At 38.3% G+C, this 18719-nt stretch overlaps 1 protein-coding gene across 1 annotated transcript; it reads left to right on the top strand.

Moving 5' to 3' along the window:
* Positions 1 to 330: 330 nt before the first annotated feature.
* Positions 331 to 17364, top strand: LOC105041053 (leucoanthocyanidin reductase). Its single transcript, XM_010917844.4, has 5 exons — positions 331 to 661; positions 753 to 893; positions 1033 to 1270; positions 15563 to 15766; positions 16934 to 17364. The coding sequence occupies exons 1-5, from the start codon at positions 455 to 457 to the stop codon at positions 17182 to 17184; spliced, it is 1041 nt and encodes a 346-aa protein (XP_010916146.1). The 5' UTR covers positions 331 to 454; the 3' UTR covers positions 17185 to 17364.
* The last annotated feature ends 1355 nt before the right edge of the window (positions 17365 to 18719 follow it).

Genomic DNA, 18719 nt, shown 5'->3' with positions numbered 1-18719 from the left:
CAATTTTAACTAGCTTAATAAAAAAAGAAAATAGATTTTAGTTACCCAATCTGTATAAATTATAATCTCATTACTGCCCCTGGCATCAAGCGGCTGCGGCAAAACCGCAGCCACATCTTACTATTTGCGGCAAAACCGCAGCCACATCTTACACGGGCTTCCTGAGCGAATAATTGCAGTGTTCTAGGTCGTGTGCCGCATGGTTTGGCCCATCATGTTTCTACCAGTCTCCCACCCTATCTAACCGGAAGAACAGGAGCCCAACTAACATTCCCTTTCTCGGTCATCAAAGGTTACCCCGAGTCCCCAAGAGGAGTTTGGTGGCTGACGGTATGGTCCACTCCGCTATTCTTATTATATATTTTTCCCAGGTGACACACCCAAATTCGTCGGGGCTGGAGAATTTCTTTGAACATATATCTTTGGTACTGTCGTCTCTCCGGCTCTCTAAAGGATGCTTGCCACCATGAAGCTTGCCTGCAGCAACACTGACGGCCCGGCCCTCGTCATAGGCGCCACCGGCTACATCGGCCGTTTCGTGGCGGACGCATGCCTCGACAGCGGACGCACCACCTACGTCCTCATCCGACCGGGCTCGGTGTGCCCTGCAAGGGCTGCCGCCGTCCATGCTCTCCGCGCGAAAGGTGCCATCGTCGTCGAGGTGAAACCCCTACCGTTAATTTGTTTTAGTAGTTAGAATTAACCATGCTCAGGGACACACTTCGAAGTAGTGGTGATGAACCTTTCTGCAGGGTTCCGTAAGTGATAAGGAGCTCTTGGAGAGGAAGCTGAGAGAGGAAGGCATAGAGGTAGTTATTTCCGTTTTGGGCGGTTCTCAAATTCTGGACCAGCTCAACCTGCTCGACTCCATTAAAGCTGTCGGCACCATCAAGGTAGCATGACTCATCTATTAATCACTCATAGCTATTAAAGCTAGATGTTGATCTTGTAACATTCTCTTAAAAATAAGTAAATATATGCGTGCCTGCGTTCATTTGTTTAAGAAATATCACGTAGTACGCTTCGTTGCAGAGGTTTTTGCCATCGGAATTTGGGCACGACATCGACAAGGCTAACCCCGTGGAGCCTGGCCTCACTTTCTACGAGGAAAAGAGGAAAGTCCGCCGTGCCATCGAGGCGGTGGGGATACCTTACACCTACATTTGCTGCAACTCGATCGCCGGGTGGCCCTACCATGATAATACGCACCCTTCGGAGGTTACTCCGCCACTGGATCGGTTCCACATATATGGTGATGGCAACGTTAAGGGTACATCTTCAGACTAGCTATATTTTCTTGCTGCGAAGAAAGAAGAGAAAAAAAAAAAAAAAAATCTTTGGTCATATTGCCTGCCTGTCGTTGCTTAATTTGTCTTTCTTGTTTTTAAGTCAAAGGTACTCGTGGCTGGGTGCAGCTGTACATATGCTTCTTGTTTTCTATACATGAGATCCCTCACAGATCAAGCACTTCACCTAACTAACGACAACAAACTGCAAAGAGACTGACATCACAAAAAACAAAACAAAGAAACGAGTTGCATCACAAATCATTATCTTCATCGATGTAATATACGATAATTAATAAAATATAAAAATTTTTATTATTTTATTATAAAGTTGATATGATATCATTATTGTAATGAATATTTTTTTTATAATAAAAAAAAAGAGACTAAATTCGATGCAAGCAAGGCATAATTATTTTATCCAAGAGCCCTCACATGCCAAAGGGAAAAATATCCCGAAGGATATGACGATTTTGACATGTTATTACTTGTCGATATAACACCAAAAAAATCTTGTACCAAAAAAATTACATAAATGATATGTAAGATCACTCATTGCACTTCCACAATTCCACTAGTAGCGGCTTCCCGCTAGATCTACAAATTGTCAATTAGAAGATGAGCAAGTAAATTATGCATCATTTATGTAACTTAACTATATTAGATTTTGTGTGCATGTGTATGTGTGTACGTATGTGTATATATATGTATAATATATTTAGATATTAGACATATATGCATACATACATATATACAAATATATATATATATACATATACATACATACATAAATGTATGTATGTATGCTAGCATGATTTTGTATGTATCTTTTGAACTAAAAGCAGGCCTTACTATTGGTTATTGATAAAAATAAATTTTTATTAACTATTTTTGATGCTTCTGTTCCTCAAAGAGATATTAAATAGAATGATTTATTTGTTTAGTACTATTATGATTTTGAAAGTAAACATACAAATACCTAACAAAGATAAGTAGATATACTTGTTGCAGCCTGTCTTCGGTGAAATAGTCGGTCGGGAGCCGAGCTATTGCGTCTTATTGTTGAACGGCAGAAAATCTATAAAAAGAAGTCCACTTGCCGAAAATTGTTCGGCAGGGGACCCTCCGATGTCTAAGTCAGCTGGAGAAAAGAAACAGTTAAAGAGCCAAAATAAGAGCTCAAAATAGCAGAGTATAGTCTAGCTTGATTTGTGTACTTGATCTTCCAATACTTACCGATATTTATAGGGTTAGGAAAGCCATTACCATGCAACCCCCACCCTGAATACTAAGAACGTGGGAGTTATGGTATTTAGTGGGCGGTTACCTCATTAACTAGCATTAAAATCGAGTAATGGACCGCTCGTGGATGACTATTATGCTCCACATTCACATGTAGTTAATGCTCATATCGAGTAACTAGGCATCATGCCTCTGATGTCGATAATCAGGTCAATCACTAATCGAAATAAGATGAAGAAGATCGAAAGTAAATCGAGGTGAGCATTCCACTTACTAGTAGTTCTGGACTAAGTCGATTAGCAAATAATATTGGAGAGGCATATCGATCATGAGCTGATATAATATTTTATTCAAATAATAATAATCTACTGCCACATGTCTAGGTGATGATGAGATCGGATTATGATGAGCTCAACTGTCAGCCTTCTGATGAGATCAGCCTCCAGATGAGGTCGATCTTCTAATGAGCTCGACCTTTTGATGAAGTTGGTCTAATGATGAGGTCGGCTTTTTGATGACCTCCATAGTCGAGCCTTACATCGGTATTCTGTCGAATATCACTAGTTAGTCGTAGGTTGCATGTCGAACCAAGTCGATTAAGTGCTGACTTAGTTGGATCCATTGTCCTTAAATGGTCAAGTCCAGTCGATCCTGATCGATCGAATGCCGATTAGAATGAGACTTGTCGATCCAAGTTGGATTAAATCACGGTAGATCAGTCGGTGCAGGGCATTTGGTCGGTTGGAAAGCAAGGAAGAAGGTTAGTCGGCTAAGTGACGAGGATCTACCTCAATACTTGGCCCCTAACTCCCGAGTCCGATTCTGTAATTTTAATCGGATGAAAGGAGTTAGTCGTCGTGTGGATTCGAGTTGCTTTTTTTGATGATCTTCATCCTCAGAAGCCATATGTAGCCATCCTGTTGTTTCGAAGAGTGAGTCATCGCTTTGTGTAACTTCTCATCGAATTTCAAGCATAGCCGTCAAACTAGAACATAGTCATAGATCATTCCATTGAATCAGAACTTGCACAACTTTGTTCGCCTGGGTCTGTATGCAAACCATAGCTTATACGCTTGCGGCCCTTGGGTCGTAGCTAATACGCTTTCGGTTGCCGGATCTTGCAGCTCCATTAATCGGGTATCAGTTGAATAACGTTTCGTCAGATACCAGTCAACGATGCAATTGTTTGGTCGAGTGTCAAGCGATCAATTTGTTCGATAGTTTATCGAGCATCAAAACTTATTCAGCACAGAATTGTAGAAAAAAAAGATCTTTTATTTATAAGACATTCTTACTGATAGTACATCCATATATTCTCAGCATTCCAGGTCCGAAAAATTTTTGTGTTGTTCAAGTTCTCAATTTTGTACGCTCCTGATTGTAGAACCATCGAGACTTTGTAGGAACCCTCTTAATTTGGAGATAGCTTTCTTTGCTCGGACGGTTTGGAGACTTCAGCTCTTCTAAAGACTAGATCTCCCACTTGAAAGATCTTGGGCTTGACTCAGAAGTTGTAGTACCGAGCATCCTTTATTGATAAGATGCCATCCTTAGTTGAGCTTATCTCCGAGTTTCATCGAGTAAGTCCAAATCAGCTTGTTATTTGTCCGAATTAATCGATTCGTCATAATGCTCCACCCGAGTTGAAGGTAGATCAATTTCAACTGGGATCATGACTTCTATCCCGAATGTCAGTTTGAAAGGAGTCTCTCCAGTCAGGATCTGAAGAGTTCTTCAATAGACCATAAGACACTGTAAAGTTCATCGATCCAACTTTCTTTGGCTTGATCAATTCTTGTCTTTAGGCCTTATAGTATCATCCTATTGGTCACCTCAGCTTCTTCATTGAATTGCTGGTATCCGACTGAAGTGAGATTGTGAATAATATAGTACTTTGCACAGAACTCTTCAAACTTGGCATTGTTGAATTGTCGGTCATTATCAGTGATGATTACTCGGGATAGACCAAATCAGCAGATGATAGATTTTCATAAAAAGTCTGTAGTCTTTTGCTCTATTATTTGTGCCAGTGGTTCAGCCTCTACTCACTTAGTGAAGTAGTCGATGGCTATGATGATGAATCTTCTTTATCCACTGGCAAGCAGAAAAGGACTGCATATGTCGACTCTCTATTGATCAAATGGTCAAGATGTCAAAATAGTTGTAAGGTGACTTGACGAAAGTCTTTGGATATTGGCAAATCTTTGACATCAGTTGCACTTCTGCACTAAGTCGGCAATATCTTTTTGCATGATTGGCCAATAATATTTTTGTCGGAGGATCTTATAAGATAGTGATTTATCTCCCAAGTGATTGCCACAAATGCTCTCGTGCACCTCTCGAAGAGCATAATCAACGTCGGAAGGTCGAACATACTTGAGCAGGGGCAAAGATGCCGATCTTTGATGAAGCTGATCGTCGATAATCACGTACTAAGCTGCCAGTCTCTTCATTCGGCGTGCCTCGGAGGGATCAACTGGCAAGGTTTCGTTAGTCAAGAATCCAATGAATGGGTCAATCCAGCTCGGTTCATGATTGATCTAGATTGGATGCGCTTCTTCTCCGGAGTCAATACTTGGATTTTCAAAATACTCGATGAAGATCCTCCCTAACTCACCGCAGTCAGATATAGTGAGTCGAGATAAGGAATCAACTCGGATATTCTCCAAGCGGGGGATGTGGAAGATCTCAAAATAATCGAAGTTTGTTTGTAGAGATCTAAGCTTCTGTAGATACCTAAGAAGAATAGGATCTTGGGCCTCATCTTCTCCTCGAAATTGTCCGATGGCCAGCTGCGAGTCAGTGAACACTTTTAGATATTTTACATCGAGATCTTTGACGATCTTCAATCCGACTATCAGAGCTTCATACTCAGCTTAATTATTTGAAGCTTTGAAGCCAAATTGAAGTGCATACTCAGTCACCATTCCATCGATGTTGGTTAAGATAAGATCCACACTGCATCCTTGGGTGTTTGAAGCTCCATCTATATGTAGAATCCATACTGGCTTTGAAGTCTCTTCTTAAGGTTGATCTTCGACTTGACAATTGTTGGTTGGTATGCACTTGACAATAAAATCGATGAGTACCTGAGCTTTCATTGAAGATTGAAGAACATAAGAAAGATCAAACTCACTGAGTTCGACCGTCCATTTGACGATTCTTCCCAAAGTGTCCAGTCATTGAAGTAAAATTCTCAAGGGGAGATCGGTCAAGATTTTTATCGAGTGGGCTTGGAAGTAAGGTTGTAGTCATCGGATAATTATGATAATTATGAAAATGATCTTTTTGATCTGAGAATATCTTACTTCAGCCTTGTGTAATACCCGATTTATGTAGTAGATAGATTTTTGCACTTTATTTTTTTCTTGAACCAATACCGAGCTGACAGCTTCAGAAGTCGTAGAAAAATACATGAATAGTTCATCATCGATATTTGGTTTTGTTAGAAGTAGAGGAGAATGTAAGTACTACTTCAGGTCGTCGAAAGCCTTCTGACACTCTTCCATCCAAGTAAAGTCTTTTATCTGCCTGAGGACCTTGAAGAAGAGGAGGCACCGCTTAGCAGACTCGAAGATAAATCGGCTTAAGGATGCAACATGTTCTGCTAATTTTTGAATATTCCATCGAGAGTCAGAGGCTTCATGTCGAGAATAGTCTTGATCTTCTTGGAGTTGGCTTCGATGCCTTGCCTTGTCATCATGAAATTGAGAAATTTTTTTTGATGTGACACCGAAAGCACACTTAGTTAGGTTTAGTTTCATCTGATATCACCTTAAAGCATCAAAAGCTTCTGTCAGATCATCAATATAAAGAGAAGCTTCGTTATTTTTCACGAGCATATCATCGACGTAGACATCTATATTGCGATCGATCTGATTCTTGAAGACTTTGTTGACTAGCCTATAATATGTAGCTCTGATATTTTTAAGACCGAAAGGTATGACTTTGTAGCAGTACAAATTTTTATCATTGATAAATACCATATTCTCCTCATCTTCAGATGCCATTCAGATTTGATTGTAGCTGAATAAGGCATCCATAAAGTTGAGTAGCTGATGATCTGATATAGCATCGACTAGTTGATCGATTCGGAGGAGTGAAAAGCTGTTCTTTGGACGAGCTTTATTCAAGTCAGTGTAGTCAATATATATCCGTCATTTACCATTAGCTCTCTTAACTATCACGATGTTCGTGAGCCAATCTAGATAGGTTGCCTCACGAATGAAATCGGCTATCAATAATTTTTCAGCTTCTTCATCAATGGCCTTTTGTCGCTTAAAATTGAAACTTCTTTTCTTTTGTCTTATTGATTTGTACTTAACATCGATATTTAGTCGATGGATAATTATATCAGAAGGGATGTCTGGTATGTTTGAGGCAGATCAGATGAAGACGTCTATATTCTTTCTCAGAAAGGTGACAAGCTTCTCTCATAGTTCGTCGCTCAATGAAGATCTAACCTAGACGATTTTAGTCGGATCTTCGTTGTTGAGGGGTACTGAAATAAGTCGCTCAATGGGTTCTCTCCAACTTTCTTCTTCTCTCTGATCCAGTCCATCATCGATGGAAAGAGTTTCAGTTGGCTTCTTTCTTTTGATTATGATTAAGTAACATTCTCGGACCAACTATTGATCTTCCCTCATTTCATCATTTCCTTTCTTCATCAAAAAATACATGAGCAAGTGATATGTTGAGATAATCGTTTTGAGCGCATTCAGTCTAGATCATCCCAAAATAATATTGTAGGTGAAAAGAACCCGAACCATTAGGAAATTAAGTCATACAGTTGATTGTCGAGGTGGTTGTCTGGTAGTAACTAGGAGTTCTATCTCTCTTTCTACTTTGATCGAGTTGCTAGTGAATCCAATTGAAGGAATGTTGACTGATTTTAGTTGGTTAGTAGAAAATCTCATTCGAAAGAAATAATCATAGAAAATCACATCAGCGGAGCTTCTATTATCAACAAAACATCATTTTACATCATAATTAGCTATTATCATAGATATAATAATAGCATCGTTATGAGGAGTTTGGACTCCTCGTAGATCTTTCTCAGAGAAAATGATATCATCATTTGCCCATTGACGTTTAGAGGAGAATTTCGAGTCATCTACTTTTCGAAATCTCGATCCTATCGAGATCATGTTAATCATGCCTGCCGTAGGTTGAGCGTGAGTTGCTTCGTAGGGATGCGGCTGTGGTTGAGGGTCACCAAGCAGCTGCACAAGTCAGTCCTGCAGATATTTTCTGAGATATCTCTATCTTATCAAGCTCTCGATCTCATCCTTCAACTGGATGCATTCTTCGGTATCATGACCGTGATCATGATGGAACCAACAGCAGCACTTTCGATTTCGAGATGTTGCTTTTGACTTTATCGACTGGGATCGTCGAAGGTAGTTCTCTCCATTTATCTCCATAAGAATCTATGCACGAAGAGTGGTTAGAGGGGTGTAAGAATCATACCTACCATCGAAGTTTTTAGGCTTCAGACTTGGTCACGAAGGTGGAGCCTCCCTCTCAGCACGGATTCGGTTAGGCTCCATAGAGGTTCCTTCCTTCTTGATCTTTTCTTCTGACCTTTGTCCTCAGATTGGCGCCGGTCAGTTGCACCCTCCTCAGTGTGAATATACTTCTGTGCATGCTCGAGAAGCTCGACGTATGTCTGGAGAAGCATCTTGTCTGGGGAGTAGGTGAATCTGGAGCTTCACAGTTCCCGCTTAATGGCCGCGATGGCCATAGACTCGTTGAGGTCCCAGACCTCTAAGGTGGCGACGTTGAAATGCACCACAAAGTCTCGAAGAGATTCTCCATCTTATTGTCTGATAGAGAAAAGGCTGTCAGACGTTCGTGGCATCCTCCAGTTGGTGTCAAAGTGCACCACAAAAAATTGTTCAAACTGTGCAAACAAATGGATACTCCCTAGTTAGTCCAGAGTACCATGTTCAGATAATTTTCTAGAGTATGATTGAAAAAGTAATACAGAGGAGGGAAACGAATGCCCCATGAAGGAGCATGAGAGCTTTATAGCTCTCGAGATGGTTGAGTGAATCAGTGGAGCTGTCGTATGACTCCATCTGCGGTATCTTAAACCGACTAGAAATCGATTTATCGAGGATCCATCAAGAAAAGGATGAATGGGTGCTGATGCCAAGCTTGTCGGTGGGATCCCAATTATTTATTTGGAGCTGATCTAGGCAGCGATCAAGCTCCCTCAGCTTACAATCATGTTGGGGTAGATCCTTCAATTGCGAAACATGGATCACCCATCCAAGATCATAACAACGTTCGAAAAGTGGATGATGATACCACACAAGAAAAGAAAGAAGAAAGAACAACAAACAAACATAATAAAAAATATGTGGATCGGCCTCAAGCCTATATCCACAAGGGTGTAAGCTTTACTATGAGAGAAACAAAATTAAAAAATACAAAAAAAACTCACCACTCAATTTTTGTACAAGAGTCTCTCAATAAGAAGCCTCAACATTCTTACAACATCTCTTTGAAATCTCTCAAAAAATCTCTCTACATGATCAAGACGTCACCAGCTACCTGATGCAACAAATGGATTGTCAATCAAAGTTATATCACCTTCAAAAATCCTAAAACAGTATTTCATTAGGAGACCGAGTTCAAATCAAACCCAAAATCAATTCTGACTGTCTGATAATGATCGGCTCAAACAAGAGCCATTCAATCGTGCAAATTATGTCCAGATCACACTCGAATTCGATCTGGACCATCCGATCCTTATCAGTTGTGATATCAGCCATCGGATCGTGCCTCTGATCCATGCATGGCCCTATGAGCCATGATATCTCTTGCGGTCCACGATGGACCACAATACCCAAGAGGGCCTAGGCACCCGCGTGGCTCGCATGCACGTGCCTACACCTATCTGGGCTGGCCTAATGTGCTGTCGGGCCTGGCCCGCACCACCATCGACCTGCGTCGGCCCATAGGCCCCTCCAACGGCCCATGGGCCATACTATCTGCTTCTGGCCTACTTTCTCATGCGTATCTTCTCCAACTAGATTCCGTTTGGACTGTTCTTAGACTCGTTGGATTTCGTTCGTCATTTTGGACCTTATTCTAGGCTTATTATGGATCGAATCTCAAGATATTTTTTTCAACAATCTCCATCTCGACTCGATGTTCGGCCTCCATCTATCTCTGAGAGCCTATAATCCATCTCACCTCCACGTCCTAGGGTATGCTTGCTGTCTCATGGATGGGCAAACGTGAGAGTCGAGTCAGGCCGCTCGATCCCACCTTCATTATGGACTGTATCTGCTCTGACCAAAGACTTTCGTCACCTCTCGTCCTCCCGAGTCTCCCGTCTCATACCCGATTCACCTCCACTTGGAGCTCCACCTCGCACTAGACTCCCCCTACCTCCTGAAGTTTCAACTCGCACTGGGCTCCCTGTCATGTAGTAATATCCTCCTCTGATCTTCTTTTCCTCCAATATCATCTTATCACTATATATGACCTTCAGGATTCCATCATCAGCTACCCACCTATAGCGTTTGAATCCAATCTGCTTAGTGAGATGAGATTCCATCTGAAATTGGATATGTATCAGACCTCACCCAATCTCCTCATTGCATCATCATGTTTCCTCCAACTAATCATCTCGGTGCCCCTGATCTACAACTTGATCCATCCAATAGATGAATAGTGCCCTAACTACTCTTCAAAGAATCAAACAGCTCCTCTCTACAACATACATGATGGGTGCATATAGAATCTGAAATCCACTATTGAAAAAAAGTAGATACCTCATCAGATATCAACAGGATATCATTCTCTGAATCGCTACTGGCTATCGGTGCAGTAGCCCTCGTCCAATCTCTGAGTTAAAGACAATCTCTGATCTTACTAGGATCTCTCGTCTTGGATTTAGATCGTCCTTCTTTTGATCCTTCACCACTCCATCTACTGCCATCTGCTCCTCCAAAAATCATCAAAATTGAACTACCGCCATCTGAGCTCAAAGCCTAGTTCTCTCGTCTACGAACATCGTTCTAAAAAATTATCATGGTGATCTTGTCCATCTTGATGGTGCTCTTCTCTACTAAAAAAACAGTCACCAATAACTCATACAAAGGGAGAAGAGATGCTAGCAAGATCAATGCCCTGATCTTCTCCTCAATCTTCTCACCTATATTGAGAAGATCGGTGAGAATCTTTTGAAAGTAGCTGAGATACTCCTGCACATTCTGTCCCTCATCCATCCGCAGTTGGTAGAATTATCTCTAAAAGAAGAGTGTTAGTGAGAAACTTCATCATGTATAACTCTTTGAGCTTCAACCACGGTATTGTTGAAAAAATCTCGCCAAGTACATGAATTACTACTTCATCCATCAGGTATATACGGATGGTACTCACCGTTTGTATCTATAGCCGCTCCCAGATCCTCTCCTTTATGGTGGCTAGCTTCTTCTTGTTTAAGAGAGCGTCAATCAATCCATATTAGATGAGTACGTCCTTCACCCTTACTTGCCATAAGGAGAAATTGCTTTTTCATGAGCACGTCCTTCACCCTCACTTGCTACAAGAAAAAATTGCTCTTTTCATCGAACTAGTTGATCTCTATCTTGATTGTACTTATCTTCTCCATCTTCTATCTCAATCAATACTATCTCTTTCTGGACTGCCTGATACCACTTATCTACGATAACCAGGCTCTGATACCACTTGTTAAAATAGATCCCTCAATTATGGAATATGGATCATCCACCCAAGATCACAACAACATCCAAGAAGCAGATGATGATACCATACAAGAAAAAGAAGAAGAAAGAACAACAAAGAAATATAATAAAAAAATATATGGATCAGTCTCAAGCCTATCTCCATGGGGCATGCAAGCTTCACTGTGAGAGAAATAAAATTAAAGAATATAAAAAGAACTCACCACTTAACTTTTGTACAAGAATCTCTCAACAAGAAGCTCCAAAATTCTTCCAAAAGCTCTCTAAAACCTTTTAAGAAGCCTCTTTGCACGATCAGGATGTCACCAATTATCCGACGCAATAAATGGCTTATCAATCGAAATTATATAGCCTTCAAAAATTCTAAAACAATGTTTTACTAGGAGATCGAGTCCAAATTAAACTCAAAATCAATTCTGACTGTCCGATCGTGATTGGCTTGAACCAGAGCCATCCGATAACGCAAACTGTGTCCAGATCATGTCTGAATTGGATCTGGACCATCCGATCTCCACCGATTGTGACATAGCCATTAGATCACGCCTTCGATCCATGCATGGCTCCGTGAGCCATGATATCCTGTGCAATCCACAGTAGACCGTGATACCCAGGCAAACCTGGGCACCTGCGCTGCCCGCATGTGCGCGCTCACGCTTGTCTAGGCCAACCTAGCATGCTGTTGGCCCACGCACCAATGTGCTGCCAAGCCTGGCCCATGCTGACTCGTGGGCCCCTCCGACGGCCTGTGCATCATATTATCTGCTCTTGACCTGCTTCCTCGCACGTATCTCCTCTATTTGGGTTGTTCTTAGATTCGTTGGATTTCGTTCGTCATCCTAGACTTTATTCTAGGTATCTTATGGATTGAATCTCGAGATATTTTTCTCAACAAGTCATATTTATCCAACCGTCGCTGAGATTCATTAGGATACTTGAAATATCCTAGGGTAGAACCTTCCTTGGAAGAAGAACTTGATAGTGATCATGGCCTCTTCTCCTTTTGTGAGGCTCATCATGGGGAAGGAGATCGACAATCATCGAAATCGGCATGTGGGGCATGCCGGGAGTCAAGATATTATGACCGTCGGATGGATCGATAACTCATTCGACGAAAATATTGAGTCGAATGGTGGGATGGAGAATGGGGCCGGTGAGTGCGTCGGGAAGGCGCATCACACGGCATCGATTCCTTCGACCATTGTTGCTGCTGCTGCGTCTGTTGGAGACTGTGGGCAGCCTCCATTAATATTTTAACTTGCTGCACTAAGGTAGCAAATTATTGCTGATCCACTATGGTCATCAATCGTGAAGCATTAGGCTCTCCGAGGGTCATCAGAGGTACATCATACTGCGATGAGCGTCGAGTGAAACTTGTGAAAATATTTTGAGCTCTCGTCTTGGTCATTATAGTTCTTGAAAGAATATTCTTTTCTTCTCCTTTCTAACATGCCAAACTATTACAGTTTGTCTCTGACGAAGTAGTCGATCGAGAGTCGAGCTGTTGCGCCTTGTTGTTGAATGGCAAAAAATCTGTAAAAAAAGTCCACTTGTCGAAAGTTGTCTGATGAGGGACTCTCCGATGTCTAAGTCAGTCGGAAAAATAAAATAGCCAAAGAGCTAAAACAAGAGCTCAAAATAGCAGAGTGTAGTCTAGCTTCATTTGCGTACCTGATCCTCCATTGCTTACCGATATTTATAGGGCTAAAAAAGCCATTACCATGAATACTTCAAATGTGAGAGTTATAGTATTTAGTAGGCGGTTACCTCATTAACTAGCATTAAGGCTGAGTAATTAGCCGCTTGTGGGCGACTATTGCGCTCCACATTCACATGTAGTTAATGCTTATATCGAATAACTAGGCATCATGCCTCTGATGTCGATAATTAGACCAGCCGCTAACCGGAGTAAGATGAAGGAGATCGAAAGCAAACTAAGGTGAACGTTCCACTTACTAGCAGTTCTGGACTAAATCGATTAGCAGATAATACTGAAGAGATAGGTAGGTCATGAGCTAATGTAACATTTAACTCAAATAATAATAATCTGCTGCCACATATCCAGATGATGTTGAGGTTGGACTTATGATAAGCTCAACTATTAGCCTTCTGATGAGATCGGCCTTCTGGTGAGATCGATCTCCTGATGAAGTCGGTCTTCTGATGAGCTGGATCTTTTGATGAGATCGACATCCTGATGAGGTCGGCTTTCTGATGAACTCTACAGTCGATCCTTACACTGGTATTCTGTCGAATATCACCAGCTAGTCGCAGGTTGTATGTCGAACCAAGTTGGTTAAGCACAGATTTGATTGGGTCCGTTGCCCTTAGCAGTCAAGTCCAGTCGATCCTAGTTGGTCGAATGCTAATTAGGGTGAGATCTATTGATCCAAGTTGGGTTGAATCACAGCAGATCGGTCAATACAAGGCACTTCATCGATTGAAAAGTGAGGAAGAAGGCAAGTCGGCTAAATGATGAGGATCTATCCCAACAATATTTAAACATATAAAATATGGTTAATCCTATTATGGAATAAAATATTATTGTAAAATTTGATGAATATATAATCAACTATTATTAGAAATTTCATCTTTGGATCAAAAACAAGCAAGAGATGGAATACTGCAACGAGAAAGTATACTTAATAAAATGTAGTTCTTGTAATTGGAATATCATCATTCATAAGAACCATCCTTTGAATTTTTTTTTTCTAGTGTATGTATGTATGTATGGCTCACATTGCTACATGTTATGCTTGATGCTTTTATTTTCATTGGACCAAGCAAAGCAAGTGATAAAGACTAAGGATAGAAATGGACTGGGTTGGCCGGTATCCATATACCATCTCACAATTAAAAATCTTATATCATACTTATTTCGTACCCATTTTAGGTCGGGTTGGATGGTTAGGACAGGTTGAGTCGAACCAGATTAGATAAAAAATTCATTATGCAAATATTATAAAATAATTATAATTTTTTTTAAAAAAAATAGATTAAGATTATGTTGGATTAAGTTCGAAGTGGGACATATTATTATCCATATCCGATTTAAATCTACTTCGAATATTTATATCTAGAATATATATTCATATGAATTTTAATCAGATCAGATAAAATTCATCCCATTCAGATCTCTCTCGATGGATTAGTTATAATTGACATCTCTAATAGAGACATGGCTAAAAACAATCATCCTGGCCCTCGGACCGCAAGTTTGACAAAATTGGATACGTCCAACATGCATCATAAGAAAGAAAAGAAAATGTATTAAACAAACAAAATTCATCATGGATATTATTGGCATCTCCTGACATCCCTCACCCAACCTCTATCATCTTCACAAGAAGTAGCCCACTGGACATGGGAGAATATGGGCTCAATAGGAGAGTTGGAAAGATATTATATAATGTAATGACCTAGGATATCTTACCAAAAAAATATTAGCTAAGAAGATATTATTTAAATTTCTTAATCTAGTATACATATTCAACACTTAGTTCATAACCTATGTTGGATTAAACATATGTTCACACTGATCCTCATATCCTTATCAGATTAAGGATCTAAATCCACTTATAAATATCATGATTGGTCTATGCATGGTTAACCTCAAAGTGTCTATGCTATAATATCTACTAATCTACGTAGGCTATGGGTCAGGCTCGCTCTAATATCATTTATAATAATGCAGGATAACACCCAAAAAAGCTAGTTAGGAAGATGTTAATATTGGATTTTTTGGCCATGTATAAATAAACAAGTTCTATTTAGTGCATAGTTGATGTGAAACTAAATACACACTTGCATATATGCTCATATATATATATATATATTGCCAACATAAAGTACTAGCTAGCATGATATATGTTTGATGATGAACCAATCCGGTAGTAGGTCTATCTACATAATTTATGCATTCCTTCTTTTTTGATTTGGTTAAAAAAAAAAAAATCCTGCTTGCTAATGAAGGGCTTTATCTCATTTCAGATTGTAGCCACAAGGATAAAACTTAAAAAGTTAGGAACCCGCAAGTCTTAGGCTTTGGTGGAAACCTCACATACTTTTTATTCTTCATCTCCAGAGAAATTGAACAATTTTATTGGAAAATATTATTGAAAAAGAATATCCTAATTAATATAATCTTTAGTTCTCTGTGCCAAATAGCTACAAGGAAATTCTGGTGTGTACATCTCTTTATTGCTGGATCTTTCTTCTTTTCATTTTCAATTGACTCTTATCCAAGACACACTTAATACAAGTTTCTAAATAAGGTCGTTCACTAAATTTCCTTCCCTTTTGTTTGTGCTGCAGCTTTCTTTGTTGCCGGGAGTGACATTGGGAAGTTCACAGTCAAAGCAGCATATGATTTCCGCACTCTCAACAAGACCGTTCATTTCCGTCCAACTCGCAATCTTCTTAGCTTGAATGAAATGGCTGCTCTGTGGGAGAGTAAGATTGGAAGGACCCTACCGAGAGTTACCTTAGCTGAGGAGGACTTGCTTGTCATGGCAGAAGGTTGGAAACAAACTTTAGACCTTTCCATCTACTTGCATCCAATTTTTCATAGTACCGTTTGAGTTTTTGCAACGCAAACTTCGGCAAAAGGGTGCCAACTAGCTCAGTTGATAAAGTTATCAGATATTTATACCAGTGACCTTAGTATGAATTATATTAGATTTATCTGAAAATGAGATGGCAACTCTTATTGATAACCACCGCTAGCCATTGTAGTGGAAAATGATGCGCAACAATAGACAAATAATAGTATAATTTGCTTGTATTGGTTTTTATTAAATAAGTATTTCTAGAAATAGCATCGTGGTGTGGTTATTTGAAGTTAAAAGGATATCTTTTCTGCAAATAACAACCAAAAAGGACAAATATTGACCATTAATTATTCATCTTTATGATGGTTGTTATAACAAGATAGCTAAATAACAACCCTTAAAATCCTGTTGTGCATGTTTAACATTATGAGCCTGTTTGGAGAAACCAGTAGAATTGGGCTAGATTTCCTTTAAGAATGTCAGCCTGTCCAGCCCTTTTTTCTCTAAAGGCCCGTCCTAGCATTGGCTTAAATCCCATCTGTAGGCCTGTTTGACTGCATGATGAATTAAAAAAAAAAAATCTGTGGAGGTCTTTTTTCTTAAAAAAAAAACTCCCAAAGGATTTGGTCAGGACAGAGATTCGGTTTATATGAATCTTACTTATATGAATCTTACAAAAAATTCAATCCAATATTGCTGGATTTTCCAAACAGACCCTGCAGGACTTTTCGAAACTGTTATAAGCTCAGGCTTGGATATAGACTCAAGCCTCCATGATTCCAAGCCCAGCCAAGCCTGATCTTGGAGAAGTAGCATGGGCCCTTATTAAAAACCAGGCTCCGGGGGCACCAGTCTTGGACAGGTTGGGGAGACTGGAGACAAAAGAAACAACATCCAATGAAAGAGTTTATATATATATATATATATATATATAATTATTATTTTTATTATTTATTATTATATTTTTAAGACTAGGAGGTCCTAATTATTTTAGTTGCTTCAGCTAAAGATTTTCTCAGCAACATGTCTGGTATAATAACACATCTATTAAATCTCAAGACTAACCAAATTACATTCTATTTATATTTGATGGTACTTCTGATTTGTGTCTCTTAATTTCTTGGGTTGGTTGCAGAGAATTGCATTCCAGTAAGTATAGTTGCCGCTTTGACGCATGATATATTTATTAATGGCTGCCAAATCAATTTCTCAATCGATGGGTGCAAGGATGTGGAAGTTACCAGCCTCTATCCTGACATCTCATTTCGAACCATTGATGAATGTTTCGATGACCATGCAGCAGACCTAGTACTCAAGAAAGGCAATATGATCACCTCACCTAATTCTATGGTGAACAGGATGCCCGTTGCACCAACTTGTGCTTAAAAGCGTCCAAGACATTCTCGTTTTTCTATAGCGAAGAGCATTAGAGTTCCCGTTCTTATGACAAGATGGAAATTTGCTTGATTTCTTCTTTCAGTGGGCTTATTTAGCCCGTGTATCAGTGGGGTTTGTAGCATTTCAATAAGCCAAACTATGTTATGCAATGTATTTGTTTTCTAGATTCATGCAGTTGTATTACGAGAATTTATTATAGCTTCCATTTAGGCCTGCGTGCTTGTATTAGTTTTTATGATTAAATTTTTCTAGAAATTTAATTTATATCTAAATAATATCTAATTTATATCTAGGGTGTGTGTGTGTCTATATATGTATATATATATATATCCTTCTGTATATTAAGTTACACAGATACCCACATAAAAGTTGTTATTTGAATGAATATCTTTATAAAAAATTATTTTGTATGTACATCTTTCTTTCTCTTTTTTTTTTAATTTTTGTGTATATGTACCTATATCATCTAATATCATTAAAAAATAAATAATTTAAAATTTAAATGATTGAAATATTTTATAGATAGATATGCTAAAAAACCTTTATTACGGTATATATATACGTGCACGTAACAACTTTATGAGAATATTCATGTAATTTTATATGTATAGAAGAATATACACTAAAATAATATAAAAAATTAGAACACATGCTCAAATGATATGAAATTAATTATAATAAATATAATTTAGTCATCTTTGACTGAGATGAATGATAAAAAAATCAATATTATGATGTCATATGATCCCATGTTGATATCAATTCCTATAGAAGAAATTATGTTACTTTTGTGAAATTTTCACTTTTATAAATAAACAATTCATTGTATACAAATCACTAAAAGTTTTTTTTTTTATAGAGGAAGGAGACCAGTAAGCACAGCTCAAAAGTCATCAGATTTTATTAATAAATAAAATTCTGTCAAAAGGATTAAAAGTTATTTCATTGATCTGAACATCAATATTTCAATATATTTATATATTTTAAAAATAATGAAAAATATATGATGTTATAGATTCAATAACAATAATTAGATCAAAATAAAATATGAGAATATAAGTATCAAAATAGTTATTCAATATTTCAACTTGATCAAGTTAAAATTTTAAATAAGAAAAAATTGATAATATCATTTATTTTTTTTTTTCTGACTTATCGATTTAACTAAGATATAGAAGATTAGACAAGTCTTAGTCAAGTTTTGATTTTTTTTAAATATCAAATTACATAAATATCTACATAAAATTATTATTTACATATATATTTTTATAAATTTTTTTTATTATATATCTATTCGTTAGAATATTTTAAATTTTTTATTTTTTTAACAATGTGAGATAATATGGATACACACGTATAAAGAAAAAAAAATATATATATATATAATAAATATTTTAAAAAGATATATATAAAAATAATAATTTTATGAGAATATTTATATAATTTTATATTTTTAAAAAAAGTATACATCAGATTCTTATAAAAAAATATAGATATAATTTATTATCATTAAAATTCGATTT

Source organism: Elaeis guineensis, chromosome 3 (assembly GCF_000442705.2).
Source record: "Elaeis guineensis isolate ETL-2024a chromosome 3, EG11, whole genome shotgun sequence".
Lineage (NCBI taxonomy): Eukaryota > Viridiplantae > Streptophyta > Magnoliopsida > Arecales > Arecaceae > Elaeis > Elaeis guineensis.
This window is presented reverse-complemented; position numbering and strand designations above follow the sequence as displayed.